We start from the raw sequence: 23,508 nt of genomic DNA on the forward strand, positions 1-23,508 counted from the left end.
TGTATGAGAAGTCAATTAAGTTTCTCCCTCATGTTGGTTTTCTAATCAGCAAACCAGGTGTTGATTGAAATTGTGACAGAAATTGTGTCTCCAGGTCTCAACAGCCAAGTGTTTCTGAATCATTCCTATTGATAGGGCGGCACGGTAGCGCAGCGGTAGAGTTGCTGCTTTACAGCGAATGCAGCGCCGGAGACTCAGGTTCGATCCTGACTACGGGTGCTGCACTGTAAGGAGTTTGTACGTTCTCCCCGTGACCTGCGTGGGTTTTCTCCGAGATCTTCGGTTTCCTCCCACACTCCAAAGACGTACAGGTATGTAGGTTAATTGGCTGGGTAAATGTTTTAAAAAAATTGTCCCTAGTGGGTGTAGGATAGTGTTAATGTATGGGGATCGCTGGGCGGCACGGACTTGGAGGGCCGAAAAGGCCTGTTTCCGGCTGTATATATATGATATGATATGATATGATTGACAACACTTGTCAGCAGGAGGAGACTGGGTGCTACCTTCAGTGTTTGCTCTAAAAGACGTTCCATTTAGACAATAGACAATAGGTGCAGGAGTAGGCCATTTGGCCCTTCGAGCCAGCACCACCATTCAATGTGATCATGGCTGATCATTCTCAATCAGTACCCCGTTCCTGCCTCCTGCCCCATACCCCCCTGACTCCGCTATCCTTAAGAGCTCAATCTAGCTCTCTCTTGAAAGCATTCAGAGAATTGGCCTCCACTGCCTTCTGAGGCAGAGAATTCCACAGATTCACAACTCTCTGACTGAAAAAGTAGCAGGGTAGATTCACCAGCTGAGAGAATACAGATTTTCCTAACAGACTTTGACCAACTGCCAAGAGGCTTCATGAGGTACAGCGTCAATCTGAGTCTCACTAGGTCAGGCTACTGTTGCCTAGTATTTGGGACAAATCTACTAATTTATAACAAGGACAAATGTAGCAACCTTTTGAAAAGTAATTTGCACAGATGTCACCTGCATCTTTGCATTTGCACATGCACTGGTTCACGTGATTGTTACTCAAGTTTTTGCTGATCTGGATTTGTGTTTCTACTACTAGCATTCATTACAGTGTGAAACAACTTAAGTAAATACATTTACGGTTAAGCACAGAAAGTGCTTATTGACAAAGTGGTTAAAGAACGAAGGGTGGGGTTTTTTTTGGCGTGCATATTAAGTTTGGTTGCTCCCAAATTATGGTTAAAGATCAAAATAAATGGAGTACTGGTAGGAAATTAACGGTGAAAATATTTTATTCAGATGGGAATTTTCAAATAATTCAGAACATTTTGAAAAGAGAGTTAACAGTAACACATGCTGAACACACGCTATACTGATTATTTATGTCCCTCAAAAGGTTATCATCTACTAAAGTCTCATCCTGGCTTTATCTAGTACACTGATATCCCTTAAAACTATTTTTTAAAGTATTACAGTAGCATCGCTTCCCTTTTCCCCTTCCCTCCCTTATTACAGACACCAAATGAAATGTTTAAGCATGAGGGGAAAAGAGAGGTAGGAATGAGTCTGTAATAACTATAAAGAAAAACCTGCAACCAAAGATATTTTTATTCCACTCCGTTGTTAGTTTGATCATTGGTGAACTGTAATAAGGCACACTTATTGAAGTTAATAGTAGAATATTTTTCAAACTATCGCTATTGCAGGTTCTAACATTCTGTTGATATAATTGTGAAATTGAAGTTTCAATAAATTAACAATATTGCAGATGCTAGTGATTTTAAATACATACAAATGCCAAAAAAATTGACGTTCGGTTAAGACTGAAATCTGGACAATCGAAATATTTTGGGCGACTCAGTTGTAAGCAAAGATAATTAAAAGGGATCAAATAGCAAGGCAATGCTATCTGTTTGCCTGGCAGCAAATAAGGTGTAGATTTCCCTTCAAAATAACGAATACATTTGCGAGTTCCACATTTTGTTGAGACCCATTAAACAACGAAATAAATGAACATTTTGCTGTTATTTTCTTATCTGCAGTGTGCAGCGTGCATTTCATACTGCATTCAGTATAAACACATTTTATTGCCTGAACTACAGAATCCACATACATTACAAATACACATACATTCCTTTCTAAGAGTTTCCTGAAGGTCAAAAAAATATCCTATGCTTTCCAAGAGGGAAAAGGAAACAAATTAAATTTGCAAGTTTACTTGTTCATCTTTAAAATAAATAGTGATGTCTAGCGGCCAATGCATAAGCTCTCACTGCACAGATTATTTTCACAGAGGGAGAAAAAAAAATGTTCTGACAATGTTTCTGCACATTTTCCGTCAGAAATGAACCTTGCTGTTTTAGCTTGAGTCAAATACAATCATCCGGTAAATCGCCCAAGTGGCTAATTTTAACATCCAAACACGAAGGGAATAATAATAGATCACAGAAGATACAGTCTGGAGATGTCCTGGCACCTGTAAATGACATGTACACTTTGCACAACAGGTGCCCTGATCACATTATCTGTGGTTAACCAAGGAAGTCAACACCAGGGATGGCACCTGAACCACACCCCAGCTCGGATCCAGGAAGAAAATCTCAGCCTTGTGCTTTGCATGAACAGTATCTAATCTGGTCAGTGACGTCCTACATTTCCCCCCACCTAGTTTTGTGGGTCATTATAATCCTTCAATTGTTGAGCTTCTGGTTATTTCCGACGCTGTCCCAAGACATGTACAATCAGTTCGTATGTGGTCATCATTATGGCAGTGTTTGGAATCTGGCGAATTAGCTGAGCTTGCAGTCCTCTGTAGAAAGCACTATAGCCTTCCTCTATAGCCACCAAACGTGCAGTTTGCAAAAAAGCCTTGTACTTCGTGCCTTCCTCCCGTAATCTTGTCCTTATTACTTCTGAAAAATAAATGCAAGTAAATAAAAATGTGTTGTTTTTGTTTGCTTTCCCATTTTCCACTTCACTACTCGCATCGTAATTATATTGGCCACAAAGAACGAGTAATGCTGTTCCTAAATAAGTACCAATCACTCTGATATCAGTTCATAAAGTGAGTCTTTAACCACACATAAAAAATAATACATCCTTGCATACATTTATTCATTAAAATAATTGAATGGTACATATCAACTTTTTTTTAACCCTGCCCACCCAGATCAAAGTTAAGGAGGGCAAAGTCTGAAGAAGGGTCTTGACCCAAAATGTCACCTATCCATTTTCTCCAGGGGTGCTGCCTGATCTGCTGAGTTACTCCAGCACTTTGTGTCTTTTAAGGGGAAGTTAGAGTTGCTAATATGTCACATTTTACAGAACTTTCCACGATAGAAACATAGAAAATGAGTGCAGGAGGCCATTCGGCCCTTCGAGCCAGCACCGCCATTCATTGTGATCATGGCTGATCATCCACAATCAGTAACCTGTGCCCAATCTCTCCCCATATCCCTTGATTCCACTAGCCCCCAGAGCTCTGTCTAACTTCACAGGAAGATGGTCTTTCCTGTGTGGCATTAATATGAGAGTCCATCTTTCCCATGAATCAGAGGCCATGGAACAAGGCAGGGAATTTCCAGACAGATGGACCCCTTAAAGAATCAAAGGCTGAGGTGATCATCCACCTTTCCTTGAAACCACGTGTTGTTTGTGACTAAAAGCAGCACTGTGGTTCAATAGTTGAGGCAAAACGTCAACTCCACCCGTTGTCTGGCTGGTCAACCCAATGCTGGGCCTTGCTCATAGGGATTGAGAGCCACCAAATGCTGTCGGTCTGAAGAAGGGTCTTGACCCGAAACATCACCCATTCCTTCTCTCCAGAGATGCTGCCTGTCCTGCTGAGTTACTCCTGCATTTTGTGTCTATTTTGGGCTTAGTCTGACTGGTTATCTCAGTTTGAACCCTCTTCTCTGACTCAGATTATCACTGCCCACCCCATTCCCCTCCCATATCCTAGACAATCCCATATTATTGCTCCTTTATTATTGCCTCACTTTTACCCCCATGACCACGGTCAAAGATTCCTTCTTCCCACACCTCATACTGACCAAGAAGTGATCACAGGTCCTAGGAGTGGTCGGGGCGGCACAGAGGTAGAGTTGCTGCCTTACAGCGCCAGAGACCCGGGTTCGATCCTGACTATGGGTGTTGTCTGTACGCAGTTTATAGGTTATCCCTTTGAACGCGTGGGTTTTCTCCGGTTGCTCCAGTTTCATCCCACTCTCCAAAGGTGTGCAGGCTTGTTGGTTAATTGACTTTGGTACAATTGTAAATTGGCCCTAATGTGTAGGATAATGCTAGTGTATGGGGTGATCTCTGGTTGGTGCAGACCCAGTGGGCCGAAGGGCCTGTTTCCGTTCTGTATCTCTAACGTTTAAAGGAGAACACTTACCATGAGGGTAAGCAGTACAAGATGCACATGTCTTTGAAATTCCAGCAGCAATCATCAATCCTAGGAAATCTGAAACATTCTTGTCGTTCTCCCTCACGGCGAACCTCCATTCCTCCAAATGTTTCTTCAAAGCTTCATAAATAACAAAATGAATCACAGTTTCTGAGATCCCAGCATATGAAGCAGTTAAGCCTCTGTAAAATCCTTTGAATCCTTCCGTCTGATAGACATGCCTTGCACATTGGAAACCATTTGTTGCTTTCTCACCTCGTTTCCTACAAACAGATAACAGGGAACAAATAAGCATTTTTAATTTGTCGTTACAATTATGACAAATATATCTTAAAACTAAAGCACGAGTACAACCTACCTGCTTTCCAGTTGCATTCTTGTTTTGACCAACCAAATAGGGTTCATCATCGTATTTGTAATAAAGCCTAGTGTATTAAAAAGTAACATTATTTCTCTTACATTTTCTAAAATCATGAATCATAATTCATAACTGCAACAATTTAGTAATGCAGTGACTGTGCAAATACACCACCAGCTTCAAGTATTAATATTTCAATACAGTACATTAATGGGGGTCAAAGGAAAAACACTTACTTTGCAGCCTTTCTGACTGCCAGTCCTGAAAAAAAATAGTCCAGTCAAGTAAACCAACGTGACACTGCAGTCAACTTCTAGTGGCCACAGTGAAGGCAGGGAGGCAGGGGTTAGGGGGGGATCCTTTTGGAAGGCCCTTTTTCACCTGCATGTACAGCTGACAGATCAAACACCAACCAACGTATTGGAATGGAGTGATCTACCAAAGATCTGTAAACGCAGCATGAGGTAGATCATGCAGCATGTTTTGGTCTGACCTCTGCTCAGGGTGGTAGAGATATTTTAACATTTTAATTTAGTTAAGTCCTTAGAATCTTGAATGTTGTTATACTACCTATAATACATTTTGGTACTATAACAACACTTAAAAGACACTTGGATAGGTACATGGATAGGAAAGGTTTGGAGTGATATGGGGCAGACGCGGGCAGGTGACAGAAGTGTAGATGGGGCATCTTGGTAGGCATGGGCAAGTAAAGCCGAAGGACCTGTTTCCGTGCTACTTGACTGACTCAATCCATATTTGTTGATAAAGAGCAAGGATAAAACATTGATAACGTTATAATTAAAAAACAGTACACATATCGATGCAATTGGTTGACAGTGATTAGCCATGGGAAGAGGTATAAATCTCTTTCTCTTTGTATATTAATTCTTGGAAGAAAATTTGTATACAAGTAATTAAAAAATACTTACTTGCGAAGCCAGCAGAACACATGTTGACAACATTAGAATGTGGTACAAAGACTGCATTACATTTCTCCTTGGCTTTGGAGTAGGCAGCAAAGTAGATTGCTCTGCAACATACACAAGATTGACAATTTATTGATCATTAATTTCATATAATTGAATCTTAAATTAATTTAATGATTCAATAATATATTGGGTGCAGTTATTTCTTCTCACAGTATATGAGTCTTAAACAATTTTTTAATATATACTTCAAAATACAGAATTTGAAATTCAGTTAGTGGGCTTAAAACAAAAGCAGCACAACTCCAATTTGGCAATCACAGGTAATCAGTTAAATGAATCATCAGCAAGGCGATGAAAAGTATCATCAATGGTGCCCCCAAGCAAGTAGTTGGGGTTCCACCAGAACAACCTGACTCCAATAATATTAATGAGGGGAAAACATTCCAACGCTTGGAGACATACCTTGCTCAAAAGAACAATTCTGCAAACTGAATAAGAATTCTTCCTTTTGTGGCTGGTGTGAGTATAAACTAAAAGGTCACATCTGTATTTTTTGAATATATAGGCGTTTGATTAGTATTAAGGAACAGCATAAGTCATTTATCAGAAGCCAACAGATGACCACGAGGTACTATGAGTGTGCATCCAATAGCGATAGGAGGCAAGTAACCAAAATAGAGATGAACAAATATTTTCCTTTCAATACAAATCCAGTTTAATTTACCTGGATGGAATTACACCAATCAGGTTCGGTCCCAGTCCTCTGAAAAGTGACCTCGGTCCCTCTTTTTCTAGAATAGATCTGCAAAAGATACCATGAACTTTGAGATTTTTGAAATAAGAGAACAATGTAGCTGAACTTTTACAACTTTATAATGGTAACGTGTGATAAGGCTTTATGTACTTGTTGATTTCAGAGGACTGAATAAAACTACTGAATTCTCTCTCATTGTCATATCTTTGCTAGCTGGGTGAACACCCTGAAATCCCTTCCTTTGACCTTCTCTAAACTTCCAGTCCTTTATATATACTTTAGTGGCCAACCTATTTGTCAAAAGAGCTGAAGAAAGAGCTGAACAATCTGCAATGTTAACATTGTTTCTCTCTCCACAGATGCTACCTGGCCTGCTGAATATTTACAGCATTTTCTGATTTTATTTCAGATGTCAATCATTTGCATTTTTGTGCCATTCGTTTTTCTAATAAACATCCCTTCATAGTTCTTTAAAGAATTGACCTAAAAAACAATATGAACTTTTGTTTCCTATGTTGCACTGAATTGTCAAATAATTGTATCAGGCAGCACAACATTTAGTTTCCAGTTTTAACTTCCTTAACTTCAAATAGCCCTTGTTTTCCCTCTCTCTCCATCCCCTCCCCTTCCCAGTTCTCCAACTACATTCTATCTCTGTCCCGCACACTCCCCTGACACCAGTCTGAAGAAGGGTCTCGACCCGAAAGGTCACCCATTCCTTCTCTCCAGCAATACTGCCTGTCCTGCTGAGTTACTCCAGCATTTTGTGTCTACCTTTCATTTATACTGCCCAGTTTTACATATATTTTATATTTGTAAAGAAAATATGAAATTTTATCACATTTAAAAAGCAGAAATGCAAAGCAGGCTTTAAGTTCACTTTAATATTGTCTAAGGTATCACAAAATGCTGGAGTAACTCAGCAGGTCAGGCAGCATCTAGGAGAGAGGGAATGCATTTTTTAAGTTTCTCAAGGGATCTTTGCTGCTCCTTTAAGTTTGCACTCTTAAATACTGAGACCGCACTATGCATGTTTGTTTTTTTATGATGAAACAATCTGAATACTTTGCTAATTACAGCGGCATGTGTATCTGAACACCAATGCCTTTCATATTCTCAGAGCACCCCAAAGTACTTTACAGGCAATTATGCATATTTGAACTGCAGCCAATATTGTACTGCAGGCAAATGCCGCCTGCAATTTGTCAAATACAGAAAAGTCGCCGAAGACCTAGACCCCCATGGGTTTAGGGGCAGCAGAGGAGCCAATTATTATTTTTAGGGTTTTGGGTCTGAAGAAGGGTCCTGGCTTGAAACGTCACCGATACATTTTCTGCAGAGATGCTGCCTGATCTGCTGAGCATTTTGAGTCCATCATTTAGGATCAATGGACACGATGAGAGATGATGACAGGCAAGTGAGATGCTCCCACTCAAGAATGTATTGGCCTCCATTGGCTGAGAAAATGCACGCTGGGCCCTCCAGTCAATTCAATGGTTGAATGGTACTTTATTATCAGATGTACTTACAGTGGAATTCGTTTCCTGCATATTTAGGTTTCCTAATTACTTGCTGTACCTACTGTGACGACATATTCTCCGTAAGGCATCTCCAATCCCTGTCACCAGCAGACAGACCAGGAGGAACCAACGACCAGCACCACAAAGAGTGCCTGCCTGCTGGAAAACACCAGCACCCTGGACAGCACTCTGAACTGAACTGAGGCCACAGCCAGAAGAGCAACAGTTGCATCCAATTGGATTGGATCAACTAGCCAGCACCTCATTATCCAACTCCTTAAAATCATGGTAGTTCCAGCCAGGAGCAGGAGAGGAAAAAATGGAGGACCCCCTACTAACTGTTCCTCTCTTTGCAGGCTGGGAGCAAAACCGGCAGCACTTCCTCACCTGCCCACAGATGATCAGGGACTGCTGTTTAAAAACCTCTTCACATGAGTTTACCCTAGTACAAGTGCGTTGGTGTAGTCAAGATGGTGGCATCTTCCCCGACGCCACACTACTGAGAAGTGAATCATGTGTGGACACTAAGACTCCTCTGCATCTCACTTCTACAACGTCTCACCAAAAGGAATATGTTTCTCATTTTCACTTGCCAGAGATTGACAAATTCATATTTGCCGGATCTTTTCCCACCTCATTTAATCTATCTTTATACCATTGTAACGTTTTTGTGTGTTCTTCCCCATCCACTTTCTTACTTGTCATTGGTAAATTCTACAAAAATGTTCAGACCCTTCATTCACGTCACCCATGCGAATTATTGAAAAAAAGCAAGGCCTTAGCACTGACTCTCATGGGACACCATTGTTTTTACATATTGCCAACCAGAAAAGAGTCTAATCAAACCCAGTGGCAACATGAATACAGCTTTGTGCTGGAAGCAGATGTATAGTGGGGCTATTTCTAGGTTTTGTATTAGGACCGTAATTTTCACAATATGTAAAATGATTTGGCCTTGGGTACACGGAGCACCATTTCTAAATCTACCAATGTTGTGAAGATTTAAAATGTGGTAAAGGTGAAGGATAGCTGCAATAAGGTATTGACAAACTGGTTTAAGACAAACAAGACCAAATTTACAGCAGGGAAGTGTAACGTGTTTTATTTTGGTAGATAACTGAAAAGGAAGTAGCATAAAAGGGTATACTTTAGAAAAATGAGGTAGGAAGAGAGAAATCTGGTTAGACATTTGCAAAAAGACAGGACAGGTTGAGAAAGCAATATTTAAAAAAAAAAGTATTCAGCATCCTAGCTTTCATAAATAGGGACAGAGAACAAAAGTCAAGTCAAACTTCTATGATACACTGGGCTTGGCTGGAACTAGGGTAGAACATCGATTGAAGATGAACAAACTATTGGAATGATGAAGGCTGAGACGGTGCAGACAAGATTTAATATAATTGCCTGCAAGTGAATGCGGTAGGCTGGAGAAAATGGGGCTGTTCTCCTAAGAACATTTCATGTTGAGATGGAAATGGAAGGAAGTAAATGAAACTATTTGAAGTCTGGAGAAAGTAAGTAAAGAGAATATTAGACGGTAAAAGAAAACAAGTGATGGGGATCAGATAGAAAGTGAGGGGGATACAGCATCAGCAACGATCTTACTGAATGGCAGAGTAACCTCGACAAACTCCACAGCCTACTATTTCAACATTTAAGCTTCTTATTAATATCTGACAAGATGCCCTGCAGGGAAATCATTGAACCATCTAGGATACTGCTTGGAACAACATGCAACAACCTTGTAATACACAACTAAAAATCTGGAAACTAATTTACTACTTTTAGAAAGAAAGGCAGAAAACAAAAATGTAAAAAACCTGCATAAAAACAATCCACTTACTTTAGAACTTGGAAAAGTCCTGGTACTACACGTGCTGGCCGGACCACTCCTGGTCCGTTGATTGTATTAAGGTTGACTTGTGGAATGTAGACTGATCGAAGCGTCAAGCCCGAGGACTGGAGCCTAGTCTTGATCACTTCCAATGGGCAAGTGACAATTGCTCCCACTGTTCCTCCACACCTGTGAATAGTGCAAAGAATCAAAAAATAATTTAGTTTACTGCTCTTGTGTATGAATCCATGGTATCAAATTAGGGTGATTTAGACTTTAGACATACAACATGGAAACAGGCCATTCCGCCCACTGAGTCCGTGCCATCCTGCGATCATCCCATGCACTAGCACTATCCTATATACTAGGAACAATTTACAGAAGCCAGGGAACCTGCAAACCTGTACGTCTTTGGAGTGTGGGAGGAAACCGGAGCAACTTGAGAAAACCCACGCAGTCACAGGTAAAATGTATAAGCTCCATGCACACAGCACCCGTAGTCAGGATCAAACCTGTGTCTCTGGCGCTGTAAGGCAGTGACTCTACCGCAGCGCCACCATGTTGGCCATGTTTGATCAAGCTTTATTTTGGGAGCCGGTGAATAGAAGCTTGTGAGGAAAGTGCAATATTATTGCCCAGTTTAAAATTACTTAAAAGCATGGAAGCCTGTAAATGTTGGAAAGCAAAGAGTGCAAAACTGCTGAGCCAATTTGCATTTTAAAAGTGCACACCTTTGTCAAAACCTGAAATTTAACATAAATAAGTTACAGCTCCAGGCAGAATCATGCAAAGTTAGTATCTGTAGGAATAAACTGCAGATTGTGTAGGAAAGAACTGCAGGTGCTTAAATCGAAGATAGACACAAAATGCTGGAGTAACTCAACGGGACAGGCAGCATCTTTGGAGAGAAGGAATGGGAGACGTTTTGGGTCAAGACCCTTCTTCAGACTGATCTGATTTATACCAAAAATGGACACAAAATGCTGGAGTAACTCAGTAAATTAGGCAGCACCCCTGCTGGAAAGGCAGAGGCGATGTTTCCAGTCCGATCCCTTCTTCAGACTGTCATGCAAATTTATACTCTGTATATGGATATGTTTACTTTGCTGAGTACTGATGCCTGATGCATGGCCTTCAAGGCATCTTCACATTATGTCCACTTTATGTGCAAATATCGACATTCATACTTACATTAGTTTTAATATTTAACTAGACCAAGTGGACCCGTTGGCTCCCATTCCTCGTGGAGGGGGAACAGGGAAGGGGAGAGGGTGTCGTCACTGAGTGAGCCCTGGACTCAAAGCCTCTCCTGTACTGGTGTAGCACCCTCAACCCCCCCACTCAATCCCCCTTATCCCCCCACTGACCCACTCCATCCCCCCTACCCCACCCCCACTTGTCCCTCCCCTGCCCCCACTCCCCCAGCCCTGCCTCCACCCACATTCCCCCCTCCCCACCCCTATTTCCCTCTACCTCTCCTGACCCCAACTCTCTCCCAAACCTCACCTCCCCCCTCCTGCACTCTCCCCTCCTCCCCACCCCCACTCTCTCCGGCGAGTGAAGAGAGAGGCCGTGGTGACGTCATATGCACAGCACTTTGAAAAATGTGTCTAGAAATTAGATTTTTAAACTTTAAAATCTCTCTAACTTAAAAAATACAAGACCTATTTAAATAAAACTTGTTATAAACAGTCGCCAGGAGAGTGGTGATTAAGGTGGCGCTGAAATTGTGGCGCTATGGTTTACCGTTTTGGCTGCAGGTCCACATGTCCACAACCAAATTTCAAAATCTCAGAGAGATATATACATACATACATATATATATATATAAATTGGATGGATGGATAGATAGATGGATAGATAGATTTGACTCTATACTTAATTGTTATAATGATAGTGGAAATAATGAGAAATAATTTTGCACAATAATATTGGCTCAAGCAAATGATTTCCGAACATATGACCACCTTGAAGTAAAGAACGTGAGATTTTCACAGCAGTGAGCAGTCTTGGATATTATCAAAGGAAACAAAAAGGCTGAAATGGACAGTGTAGCGAGTCCACTGTCTTGCATGTCTGAAATAATACATCAATAGCTGCACCTTTAAATCCTTATGCATACAAGTATGTTTCTGTCATTATTCTAATTCTGCAGTGAAAACACCTCTGATGCTGACAGCCAAACTCAAATTTTCAGCAGTCCCCATTCTACGCAGCGAACTCGTGGGATGCATCACTGTCAACTGTGACTTTCATACGCAATCCGACAGTGTTGAATTGTTATTAATCAGGAAGAGTGATGCACGCTTGATACCCAACATGTTCATGCTAACAGTGATTTTACACCTCTATCCTGAGGCCAACTAGATAGAACATCACATCCAAAACAACAATCTCCAACTCTTCCAGTCTTCTTATCATGTTCACACGTTTTACAGATTGTGCCTTTGGCCAAAACTGAACACAACTCTTAGCACACACCCCGGTTAAGGACGTTACATTAAGGACGCCGAAGTAGAGATGGTTGAAAGCTTCACGTTCTTAGAAATAAATATCACCAGCAATTTGTCCCGGACCAGTTACATCCAAGCAATGGCCAAGAGAGCACACCAACGCCTCTACTTCCTTAAAAGGACTAGGAAGTTTGGCATATCCCAACAATCCTCACCAACTTCTACTGAAACGCCGTAGAAAGCATTTTATCAGGATATATCAGTTGGTTTGGGAACAGCTTCATCCAAGACCATAAGAAATTGCAGAGTTGTGGCTATAGCCCAGGCCATCAGGTAAACCAATCTACCTTCCGTTGACTCTATCTACACTTTATGTTGCCTAGGCAAGGCCACCAGCATAATTATCAGGCAATTGAACCATCCTATCACTAACTAGAGAGCAGCCCTGACCTCCCATCTACCTCATTGGAGACCTTCGAACTATCTTTAATTGGACTTTATCTTGTATCGGTAAGCTGCGGACGGCTTGATTGTAATCATGTATATAGTTCTTTTGGGATAGTTGGCAGCAAAAAGCTTTTCACTATACCTCGGTACACATGACAATGATAAACAGGTGGCGCAATGTCTGGAATAACACACAGGTTTTGCAACATCTCGTCTGCCAATTACATATCCTAACATTCCTATCACAGTTCACAAAAACAATAAATAGCATAGCTATGGTTGATATCATGGTTAGGCCATTCTTTAACCTTCAGTCTACTTGTACCACTTCCTTCACGCCCCGCAACTACAAATTTATAACTATTCACAAATAAAGGTCAATAGTGTTTGCTCAACATCTCAAAGCTTGTTTCTGCTGATACAATTCTCACGTGTACCTTGTTACTTCCATTCTTAACTATTTAAATATATCCCTACCTGCCCTCCTCTCTATGAGCTCCATCCATGACTATCCACTTGAGGTCATTCAGAATTCTGCACCAAGTCCTACGTTTACTGAAAGATATTAGCACCTGCTCAAAGTCCCATTTTTATATTTCTAATTCTTGTGACTCAGTAATCCCTGCAAGGTTTCACCTCCTTGTTTCCAATCACTTCCAGTGCCATAGCCAAAGCACCAGGTCCCCATCCCCAGTCCGGTTGAAATAGCTAGAATTCACATTCAGCCCCCTGAGTACTCGGGCTTCTACTAGTTCAACAATCTCTCTGAGTTAGGGTGACTTCCATGACAGTTCTGTCAGGTCAAAGATGACTGATTAGTCGCAGGTGGGTTCTGCAGACTCTGCCTCAGGAGGGACAGGTGGAGCTTCATGGAGCAGGTGAATACATTAACTAACTATTAGTTCACTCCATTTGTAGCTTGCACCCAGCATTCATGCACTCTTGGATAGAGTGAGACTCAGAATGTGGAGTGCCTACCCGAATGCTTAAGTCTCATTCCGAGCCGCATGGAGTCTGAGATTATAATTAGTTCATTAGGGGGTGACATTTTTCCAAGGCCATTTTAAGGTTGTTTTTGAAATGTGTTTTCCATCCTCCTCAAAACTGCTTGGCATCACATGAAGACCTCAGAATAGAGAATGTGTTTCAGGAGCCTTGTGTCAGGCGTGCAGATGATGTGCTCATCTGCTGAAGCTGGTTAAGTGAGACCAGAGACTCAAAACTGGGGATGCTGGTTCGGGAGATGATGTCAACATTGGTTACCCTATCCTCCTAGTGTACTTCGAGTACAGGCACTCCCAGACTTCCGTCAGGTTACACCATCTTCATCCCCTGCCCATAAATAACTCACAGAAAGCATTAATGATCTCAATGGCATCTGGGGCATTTTCTGCGACGTGTGGTCGTCTGGGTAAGTACCGCCGCCATTGCTGGCTTGAGTTCTGTCTCGTCGTTGGGACACTTACTGCAGCACGCAGCCTTCTGGGTGAGCACCATTGCCATTGTGGCTTGTTTCCGATGATCAAGCAATGATCCGAGTGATCATAGAATGTTGCGGAAATTACAAACTGCCTTGATTGCACTCCGGTCAGCATCGAACCCGAGTCTCTGGCGCTATAAGGCAGCAGCTCTGCCTGTTGAACCACAGCACAACTTTACCTGATGGAAGACCTTTTTAGTGTCTTGCCCAGATGAGCATCAGTTGTGTGCATCTGTTGCCACATGATAGTTAAAGCTGCTCTCTCATTTCGATTCTGATCTCAGACAGGGACTTTACATGTTCTTACTGTGACTGTATTGCTTCTCTTTGGGTGCTCCAGTTTCTGCCTACATCTCAAAGAACACTGGTCAGTTAATTGGCTATTGTAAATTACCCCTGTGCTGCTGTGCAGCAGGAGAATCAGGGGAGTTGATGAGCACAAAAGAGAAAATAAACTGTATGAAAATACTTGGAAATAGGACTCAGGGGGGTGCTCTGAGAGCAGGCATAGACTTAATAGAATGAGCTCCTGTATTGAGATAAAATGATAATAAAAGAGAAATGTAACTAGATCCTCCACAATGCCTTCAACTACCAAAAAACACAGCGCTAGAATTCCCTTCTTAAACCCCTTCTTTCTTTATTTGATGCTCCATAATCCCTGCCAACAAGTATTTGATTATCTCTTCTCATAAGGGAATTAGCATCAATTTTATTTTTGATTATTGGCCTTTAAAACCTGGTCTTGAGTTTTTTTTAATTGTTAAGAAGGCATATAAGCAAAAACAACTTGTCAGGTGGCAAAGACCACAAATGATTTAGGTTCCTGCCAAATATTCTTAATGAGATTGCTATACACTTGACCACAGAAAACAGGTCTTGTGATTCTTTTACTTGATGTTTTAAAATATTGTATGGAAACTCTGAATTATACCAAACCACATTCTTTCATGATGAAATGTTAAAAACACACTCCTTAATATCTAGTTTTAGACTAACCAACATTGAGTAATTATTATTTTTTGTCTGCACCATGATCTGATTAAACAAGCTGTATAAACCGCTTGTGGGTGGCACAGTGGTGCAGCGGTATTGATGCCTTACAAAGACCCATGTTTGATCCTGACTATGGGTGATGTCTATATGTACGTTCCCCGTGACCTACATGGGTTTTCTCTGAGATCTTCGGTTTCCTCCCACACTCCAAAGACGTAGAGGTTTGTAGGTTAATTGGCTTGGTTTAAATGCAAATTGTCACTAGTGTGTGTAGGATGGTGTTAATGTGTGGGGGTTGCCAGTCGGTGGGGACTTGGTGGGCCGAAGGGCCTGTTTCCACACTCTATCACTAAACTAAACAATACACTTTTATACAATTGAAGCTATTCAACATTTGCTATATTGAAAGTCATGTCAACAGTTCATGAGCAAAATAGATTTAGTGGTCATTTTCTACATCAGATTCCGAACAATCTACAGAACACTGCATTCTGTACTTTCTTTTTAGATGTTCAGCGACATGCATCATCAGAATGATCCAAATGGATCATGCAAAACCAATAAAACACCGCCCAAGTGATAGTTACAATCTCACTGCCGATATAGTCGAGTCTCAATGTTGCCATGAATAACTAAACATTGCTTGAAATTAGTTGGACGTCAAAAATATGAAATATTTAAGGATTATTCCTTGGTACATTGCTAAAATTAATTATAACTTTGCATGACTTTTTTTGGTAAAGCTTTTTGGCTATTTACATAATAAATTTGTCATTTGCAACAGCAAAATAACAAATACTACAAAAAACTAAATATTGGTGGTTTTACATTTCAATCAATTAATGTGATTGTGCAAGGTTTCAGCTTTGCTCTTGTGGTAATCTGATTTTAGATATTGCAACCATGGTCCCCAGTAATGGAAAGGAAGTTAATGAGTTTCTGCTCCTGAACATTGCAAATAACATAATGGATTCTCAACTATAAATAGTTCTATTTATTTCATAACCTGAAAACATTCCAAAGCACTTTAAAATTAAGTACACTCAAAATGTAAATGTAGTAATTATAAGAAACATGCCCGTCAATTTGTGCACAGCAAGTCCTCAGAGATACTTGTTGAAACCAGGATTATTAATGCGCACTTTTTCAAAATAAAAGTATCAGCAATTTTACACGCACTGGAGGAGGACAAATGTCTCATGGAGAAGACTACCTCCACCAGTGCAGCTCACCCACCACTCCGAAGCTTAGATTTTGTGCTCAATACAGAGTTAGGAATTGACCCTGCAACTTTTAACTCCAAGCTGAGTGTGCAGCAGTGATAATGGTCAGATAATACATCCACATTCACTCATCAGACTCACAGCAGAATAATCTCCAATTGGATACAATAACAATTGGCAAACAACATTTAGGACATATCGACAGATTCACAAGGAACTGCAGATACTAGAATCTTGAGCAAAGCACCAAGTGCTGGAGGAACTCAGTGGGTCAGGTAACATGTGTGAGGAAATGGACAGGCGACGTTTCGGGTCATCTGAAGAAGTTGCAACCCAAAATGTCACCTGTCCATTTCAGAAAAGACATAGAAAAATAGATCCTGGAGTAGGCCATTCGGCCCTTCGAGCCAGCACCGCCTTCAATATGATCATGGCTGATCATCTAAAATCAGTACCCCGTTCCTGTTTTTTCCCCATATCCCTTGATTCCTTGGGTAAGAAAGAGCTGCAGATGCTGGTTTAAATCGAAGGTAGGCACAAAATGCTGGAGTAACTCAGCGGGACAGGCAGCATCTCTAGAGAGAACGTTTCGGGTCGAGACCCTTCTCAGTCTCCATCCCGAGTGAATAAGTTGCCCCTCAAGTTCCTATTAAATAATTGCCCTCTCACCGTAAACCTATGCACTCTAGTTCTTGATTCCTCTAACTGGGGAAAAAGACTGCGTATTCACCGTATCTTTTGTCCTCAAGATTTTATACACCCCTGTAAGATTACCCCTCAGTCTTTTACACAGCAAGGAATAAGTCCTAGCATGCCCAACCTTTCCCTATAGCTCAGGCCCTTGAATCCTAGCAAAATCCAATATTCAGGAAAAGATTCTTAATAATTTGACAATAAAATGTCTGAGTTCAATTTCATCTGAACGTACTCCAAACCATGGAAGTACAAAATTATAGGCCTTCATCACACATCAGCATTCTTTACAACAATTCCAGGAGTTGATTTAAGAACTACAGTCATGACATCAGTGACAGACTCCTAACAAACTATCTTGCAACACACTGGCAAAGGAAAACTAGCACTGATATCATACCATATTGTTAATTCTTTTGCTATACTTTAACTTTCATTTTTTCCTTGGTTTCATACCCCTCACAAATCAAATCAAGGTCAGTACAACAGTGGCAATTCCAACATTGTCCATCCCTAAATATCTCTGATCTGAGTAGACAACTAAGACATCTGCGTGGGGTGGATCTAGAGTGACATGGGTAGATCAGTCCTAGTACGGATGGCAGCTTTTCGGCCCTGAAGCAATCAATGAACCAGATGGGGTTTGTCTACAGATGTTAGTGACCTGCTAAATTCCTCCAACACTTTGCATTGTGCACAGCATCCAAAATGTGAAATTGGAAAAATTAAATGCAGTAGATGGCTTTGACCCATCTGCAGATTTTTAATGTAGTTGACAATTTAATTAAGCTATAATTTTTAATATAGCTGACAACCTTTGTCAGCTGTGTGAAGCTGAACACACCAGCTGCCTGACCTGCTGAGTTACTCCAGCATTTTGTGAAATAAATACCTTCGATTTGTACCAGCATCTGTAGTTATTTTCTTAAGCTATCATACTTTGATCAATCCAATTATATTCGGAAATCCACAAGTCTTTTCATCCAGTATCCCACATTGATGTACCTGAAGGATCTATCCGAGCCCACTTCTCTTATTTATATCCAGCTCCTTGGCACATCTCCCTAAACTATGGGTGTAAGAAGGAATGCAGATGCTGGTCTGAAGAAGGGTCTCGACCCGAAACATCACCCATTCCTTCTCTCCAGAGATGTACCTGAGTTACTCCAGCTTTGTGTGTCTCTGGCCTTGTTTCCTATGTGTACACTGACAACACCCTCCTCTACACAATCGCCACTTCTTTTTACTCTGACAATGTCTATAAACTGTCAATCTTTGCAAGAAAGTAGTGGATTGGTAGAGAATTCCTCCAACTAAATTTTCAGAAAATGAAAACAATCTTCTTGGAATCCCCATAATAAACATTTCCTTCGCCTCTTTTTGACAAATGCCCTCCCACCCCAATCCTCTCAAGCATTATCCAAAACAGTCCATATCTTTAGATACACCAGCATCATTTAGACATACACTTAGTGATTCAAATTTTAATATTTTCTTCCCCGTTTTCAAAACTGTTCATGTGCATGTAATCTCCAGCCTTATGATCTTTGAAGATATCTGTCATCTATTAATTCTGGCCTATTGATCATCCCTAAATGTAATCATGAACACCATTAGTAGATGTGTCTTCAACTGTGAAAACTCCAAGTTCTGAAAATCACTCAGAGTCATAGTTACAAAGCATGGAAACAGACCCCCCGACCCAACTTCCCCATGCCGACTAAGGTGCCCCCATCTACATTAGTCCCACCTGCCAACATTTGGTCCATATCCCTCTGAACCTTTCCTATCCATGTACCTGCCCAAATGTCCTTTAAATAGTAGTATTGTACCTGCCTCAACTACATCCTCTAGCAGCTCATCCCTTATACCCACCATCAACGAGTGAAAAAGTTGCCCCTCAGGCTCCTATAAAACCTTTCCCATCTCACCCTTAATCCTGTCCTCTGGTTCTTGATTCCCTTTCTCTGGGTAAAAGACTGTGCATGTACCTTATCTATTCCACTTGTGATCTTATACACACACCTCTATTAGACCACCCCTCATCTCCTGCTCTCCAAGGAATAAAGTCCTAGTATGCCCAACCTCCCCCGAAAGCTCAGGCCCGTAAATCCTGACAACATCCTCAAAAATCTTCTCTGCGCTCTTTCGAGCTTAACAACATCTTTCCTATAGCAGGGTTCCCAAACCTGAATATAATACTCCAAATGTGGCCTCACTAACCTCTCATACAACTGTAACATAACATCCCAACTTTTAACATAACATAACATCCCAACCTGACTGACGAAGGCTAATGTGCCGAAATCTGTTGACCACTGTAACTACCTGTGACGCCACTTTCAAGGGACCACATATCTGCACTCCCAGATTGCTCTGTTTTACAACACTCCCAAGAGCACTGCCATTCACTTAGGCTGGGCATTTACTTAGGCAGGCCATTCATCTGCTTCCTTACACTCTTAACTTATACCTCTCAGCTAGCCTCTGCATCTTGAAATAAGTCTTGTTATTGATGCTCCTGCTCATATGTTAGTGACACGTTGCCACCTTTTATTTGAAGTTGCCACTGCAAATACCTTGCGAAGTCGTTGTACATTTATGGCACTGCATAAGTGAAAGGCATTGTTAAGATTAAAAATAAAGGTCACACATCCCTTCCAGTTTGTTCCAACACTTGTCAAGTTCATAACCAAATCTCCACTTTGTCACCCAATTCCTTTATCCATCAATTTCGCTGGATGTAAAAAAATGTATCAATCTCACACTTGCATGCACTGGACAAATAAGCATTCCTAACTCTCTGAAATGGACACTTGTAGTGATTCACAGCCATCAAATCAGGAAATTCTTCCCAGACAGAGGACATAATGGCCAACTTGTTATCCCAAAACAATTCCCTCTTATCCTAGCCTCTCCATCAAAAAGGATGCAACATCAGGATCATTTAGTTTAGTTTAGAGATGCAGCATGGATACAGGCCCTTTAGCTCGCTGAGTCCAAGCTGACCAACGATCACCCGTACACTAGTAGTACACCCGTACACACCAGAGCCAATTAACCTACAAATCTGTACCTCTTTGGAATATGGGAGGAAACCGGAGCATCAGAAGAAAACCCACACGGTCAAAACTCCATGCAGACAATGCCTGAGGTTGAAGATCGAACCAGGGTCCCTGGCGCTGCAAGGCAGCAACCTTACCGCCACTCCACTGTGCCACCCGTATGCATCATTTTAGGATCCAGCATTTCAAAGCCTCCTGGGAGTATTATATGTTTCAATGACATCCCCTTTAAAAAAAATCTTCATTGCAAACTCATTCTACCGAATCTGCCACAAATAGACAGCTTTTTCATTTCAGGAATCAGTCTAGTAAAAGCTTTACCTAATTGCCCTTCCTTACCCCCTCCTTCCCAGGATTTTCAGAATTTTCTTTCCGACACAAGGCGCATGCCGCAGTCCAAATGCGGTCTCACCACAGACCCTTACAACTGCAAAAGCTCAGCTTCCAGGTGGAGCACCTTCCAAGTGAATCCTTTCTCTTGTAATCTCACCCCACCATAATAAAGACATTATAGTAATCATAGCTAAAAGGTGGACTGAAAATAGCAACATCCTTGAGAAGCTTAAGAGAGGAAAGCAACATAGAAGAAAAATAATTCTCTGACACACAAATATCAGGATAATCCAGATCAAATTCCCTCCCGGGATAAATAAAGTTCTATCGTATCGTATATGCCATTTGCAGCATATCTCAAGAGTCATGCAGCACAAAACACACACAATACATTCTGGTTACACAAAAACATAACCTATTTAATTATTATCAAAGCAGATCGTTACAAATCACTGTTTAGGTGCAATGGAATTAAGTCACACAGTTCAAAAGTAAAATTAAGTGTGCAGCAATCAGCTGACTGATACAGTATGAAGTCTTGGCCTTGCAATCACAGCCCATTTACATCACTGGACAAGATAGCTGGCACAGGTTCAAAAACTGCTTGCTATTCTGGGGAACCTCCCCATATTACCAAACAGATGAGACTCTGTAATCTAACCATCAGCCTCTTTGCTGATCCAATCAGGCCAGCAAACATGCACAACAAAAGAAACATTAAACCTTCAACATCCTTCATTGCCAACCAGATTAAAATGCGATTAATACTGGAATATCTGACTATGGGGGTACATTGTATTCTACTTTCTCAAATGGTTCTGTGGGCATCCATTGCCAAGGATTGTACTGTAGTGGAGTCAGGAGCAGGGGCGAGGTTAAAGAACATAAGAAATAGGAGCAAGTGTAGACTATTTGGCTTGCTCTGCCAACCCTCAAGATCATGGTTGATCTTCTACGTCAGTTCAATTTTCCTGCACTACCTCAAAATCCCTCGATTCCCTTAATAATATCCAGAAATATGTCAAATCTCTCCTCTGAATAACTTGGTGATTGTGCCCGAGGCCAGGAACAATCCCGGGGTCTGGTGCTGTACAGCACTACCCCAATATCAGAATCACAAAGATTCGCTGCTCTTTAGCATGAAACAAAAATCTTCCCCCTCTCAGTTGTAAAGAGATTGTGTCTCCTGGTTCAAGACTGTCTTGCCTGGGGAAAACACCCTTAATCTCAAACCATGTAACTCATTCTACTAAACTGTAAAGAATACTGTGTCTCTCCTCACAGGACAGATCAGTCATCACAGGAACTAGCCAGCTGATTTTTCACTGCATTTTTTCTGTAGTGACTTTATGTTTTAGTTAAGTGGAGTGACTGAGACTGCATACACCAGCCCAGATGCAGCCTCACCAAGGCCTTACATCACTGTAACAAGAAATCCTTAGTCAAATCCTCTTGTAATGGTAGTCTGTGGCAACGGAGGCTGGAGCCCTGCGACCCACAAAGGGGTGGAGTGAGGGAGGTGGGAGAGACGTACAAGAATGTGTCAGCAGCACCAGGCCCCTCCGTGCTTGCCCCGCCATCCACTCTGATTGTGGCCTCAACTCCTCTTCTGTGCCAATCCCTCCCTGATCCCAGATCCCTCACACTTCTCTACCTTCTAAGTATTCCTGATTATTGGAGGGTTGGCATTAAGTGGGGGGAAGAGAGTGGCATCAGCAATGAAAAGAGGAGCAGGGGAGGAACACCAGGAGAAAGGGGGCAGAAGGGGGGCACCAGCAGGAGGAAAACCCAGCAAGGGGTAGAGAGGGGGACCAGTAGGGGGAAGAGAAGTGACCAGCAGAGGGAGAGGGGGAATTCAACAGAGGGAGAAACCAGCAGGGGGTAGAGGGGCCATCAGGGAGGGGAGGGGAGGGGAGAGAGAGGGGGGCCACAGCGGGTTTAAGGGGCATTATAATCCCTCCACCCCAACCAATTTCCCTTCCCCGGCCTCATCACCCCGGCAACCGGCAGCAGGATGGCGGCTCGGCGAGGCGCCGGCTCCCTTCTTCACTCACTCACTCACCCTCCGGCAAAGAGGTGCAGCATGGTTTCCCGCTGCGCCATCGTCACTCTGACATGGCCCGCCCGGGCTCCCGCTGCCTCTCTCCGCCAGCGCCAGCCCCAACACCGGCCTCAGCCCCAGCACCGGCACCGGCACCACCACCGCCGTCACCGTCGCCGTCGCGGCCAACAAGGTCGCGCACGCGCGCTGGCCCCGGCCTGTGACGTCAGTGGGCAGGTCGGGGGCGCCGCGGGGGCGGCGGCCTAACGTCACGCCGCGCGCGCCTCCCATTGGCGCGGCGACCGCCGGGGGGCGGGGCCCGGGGCTGGCGTGAGCTGCGGCTCGCTCGCGGCTGCACGAACTGACTCACACACCAGCAAGGCAGGGCAGGCGGCCAGCGGCGCTGCACACACTGGGGCGATGCAGGGCAGGCGGCCAGCGGCCAGCGGCCAGCGGCTCTGCACACACTGGGGCGGTAGCGTCCCAAACAGAATGCACGCACTCACAGAGGTTGCAAACACCCACAGAGGTTGCAAACACCTCGAGAACATGCATGCACGCACTCACAGAGGTTGCAAACACCCGGAGAAGATGCATGCACTCACAGAGGTTGCAAACACCCCGAGAAGATGCATGCATGCACCCACAGAGGTTGCAAACACCCGGAGAAGATGCACGCACCCACAGAGGTTGCAAACACCCCGAGAAGATGCATGCATGTACCCACAGAGGTTGCAAACACCCGGAGAAGATGCCTACACGCACCCACAGAGGTTGCAAACACCCGGAGAAGATGCCACTGTTATGTTTCTTTTTTTCCCCCTAATCAGATGTGCAGCACTTTGGTCAACGTGGGTTGTTTTTAAATGTGCTATACAAATAAAATTGACTTGACTTGACTTGACAGAGGTTGCAAACACCCCGAGAAGATGCATGCACTTGCAGAGAAGATGCATGCCCCTGGCCACACTTCTCCCCTCTCCCATCAGGCAAAAGGTGTAGAA

At 42.6% G+C, this 23,508-nt stretch overlaps 1 protein-coding gene across 1 annotated transcript; it reads right to left on the reverse strand.

Moving 5' to 3' along the window:
- Positions 1 to 1,251: 1,251 nt before the first annotated feature.
- Positions 1,252 to 22,683, reverse strand: slc25a33 (solute carrier family 25 member 33). Its single transcript, XM_078425001.1, has 7 exons — positions 22,526 to 22,683; positions 9,783 to 9,962; positions 6,390 to 6,467; positions 5,666 to 5,766; positions 4,734 to 4,800; positions 4,364 to 4,638; positions 1,252 to 2,879 (listed from the first exon to the last, which is right to left on the reverse strand). The coding sequence occupies exons 1-7, from the start codon at positions 22,564 to 22,566 to the stop codon at positions 2,677 to 2,679; spliced, it is 945 nt and encodes a 314-aa protein (XP_078281127.1). The 5' UTR covers positions 22,567 to 22,683; the 3' UTR covers positions 1,252 to 2,676.
- Positions 22,684 to 23,508: the final 825 nt, after the last annotated feature.

The sequence above is a fragment of the Rhinoraja longicauda genome, chromosome 30, assembly GCF_053455715.1.
Source record: "Rhinoraja longicauda isolate Sanriku21f chromosome 30, sRhiLon1.1, whole genome shotgun sequence".
In the NCBI taxonomy this organism is placed as follows: domain Eukaryota; kingdom Metazoa; phylum Chordata; class Chondrichthyes; order Rajiformes; family Arhynchobatidae; genus Rhinoraja; species Rhinoraja longicauda.

Coding starts and splice junctions, on each gene's coding strand:
- slc25a33 (XM_078425001.1), bottom strand. CDS start 22,566: ATGGCGCAGCGGGAAACCATGCTGCACCTCTTTGCCGGAGG. Junction 6,468..9,782: donor GGACTTTTCCAAGTTCTAAA/GTAAGTGGATTG, acceptor TATCTTTTGCAG/ATCTATTCTAGAAAAAGAGG. Junction 2,880..4,363: donor TTGTACTGCTTACCCTCATG/GTAAGTGTTCTC, acceptor TTTATTTTTCAG/AAGTAATAAGGACAAGATTA.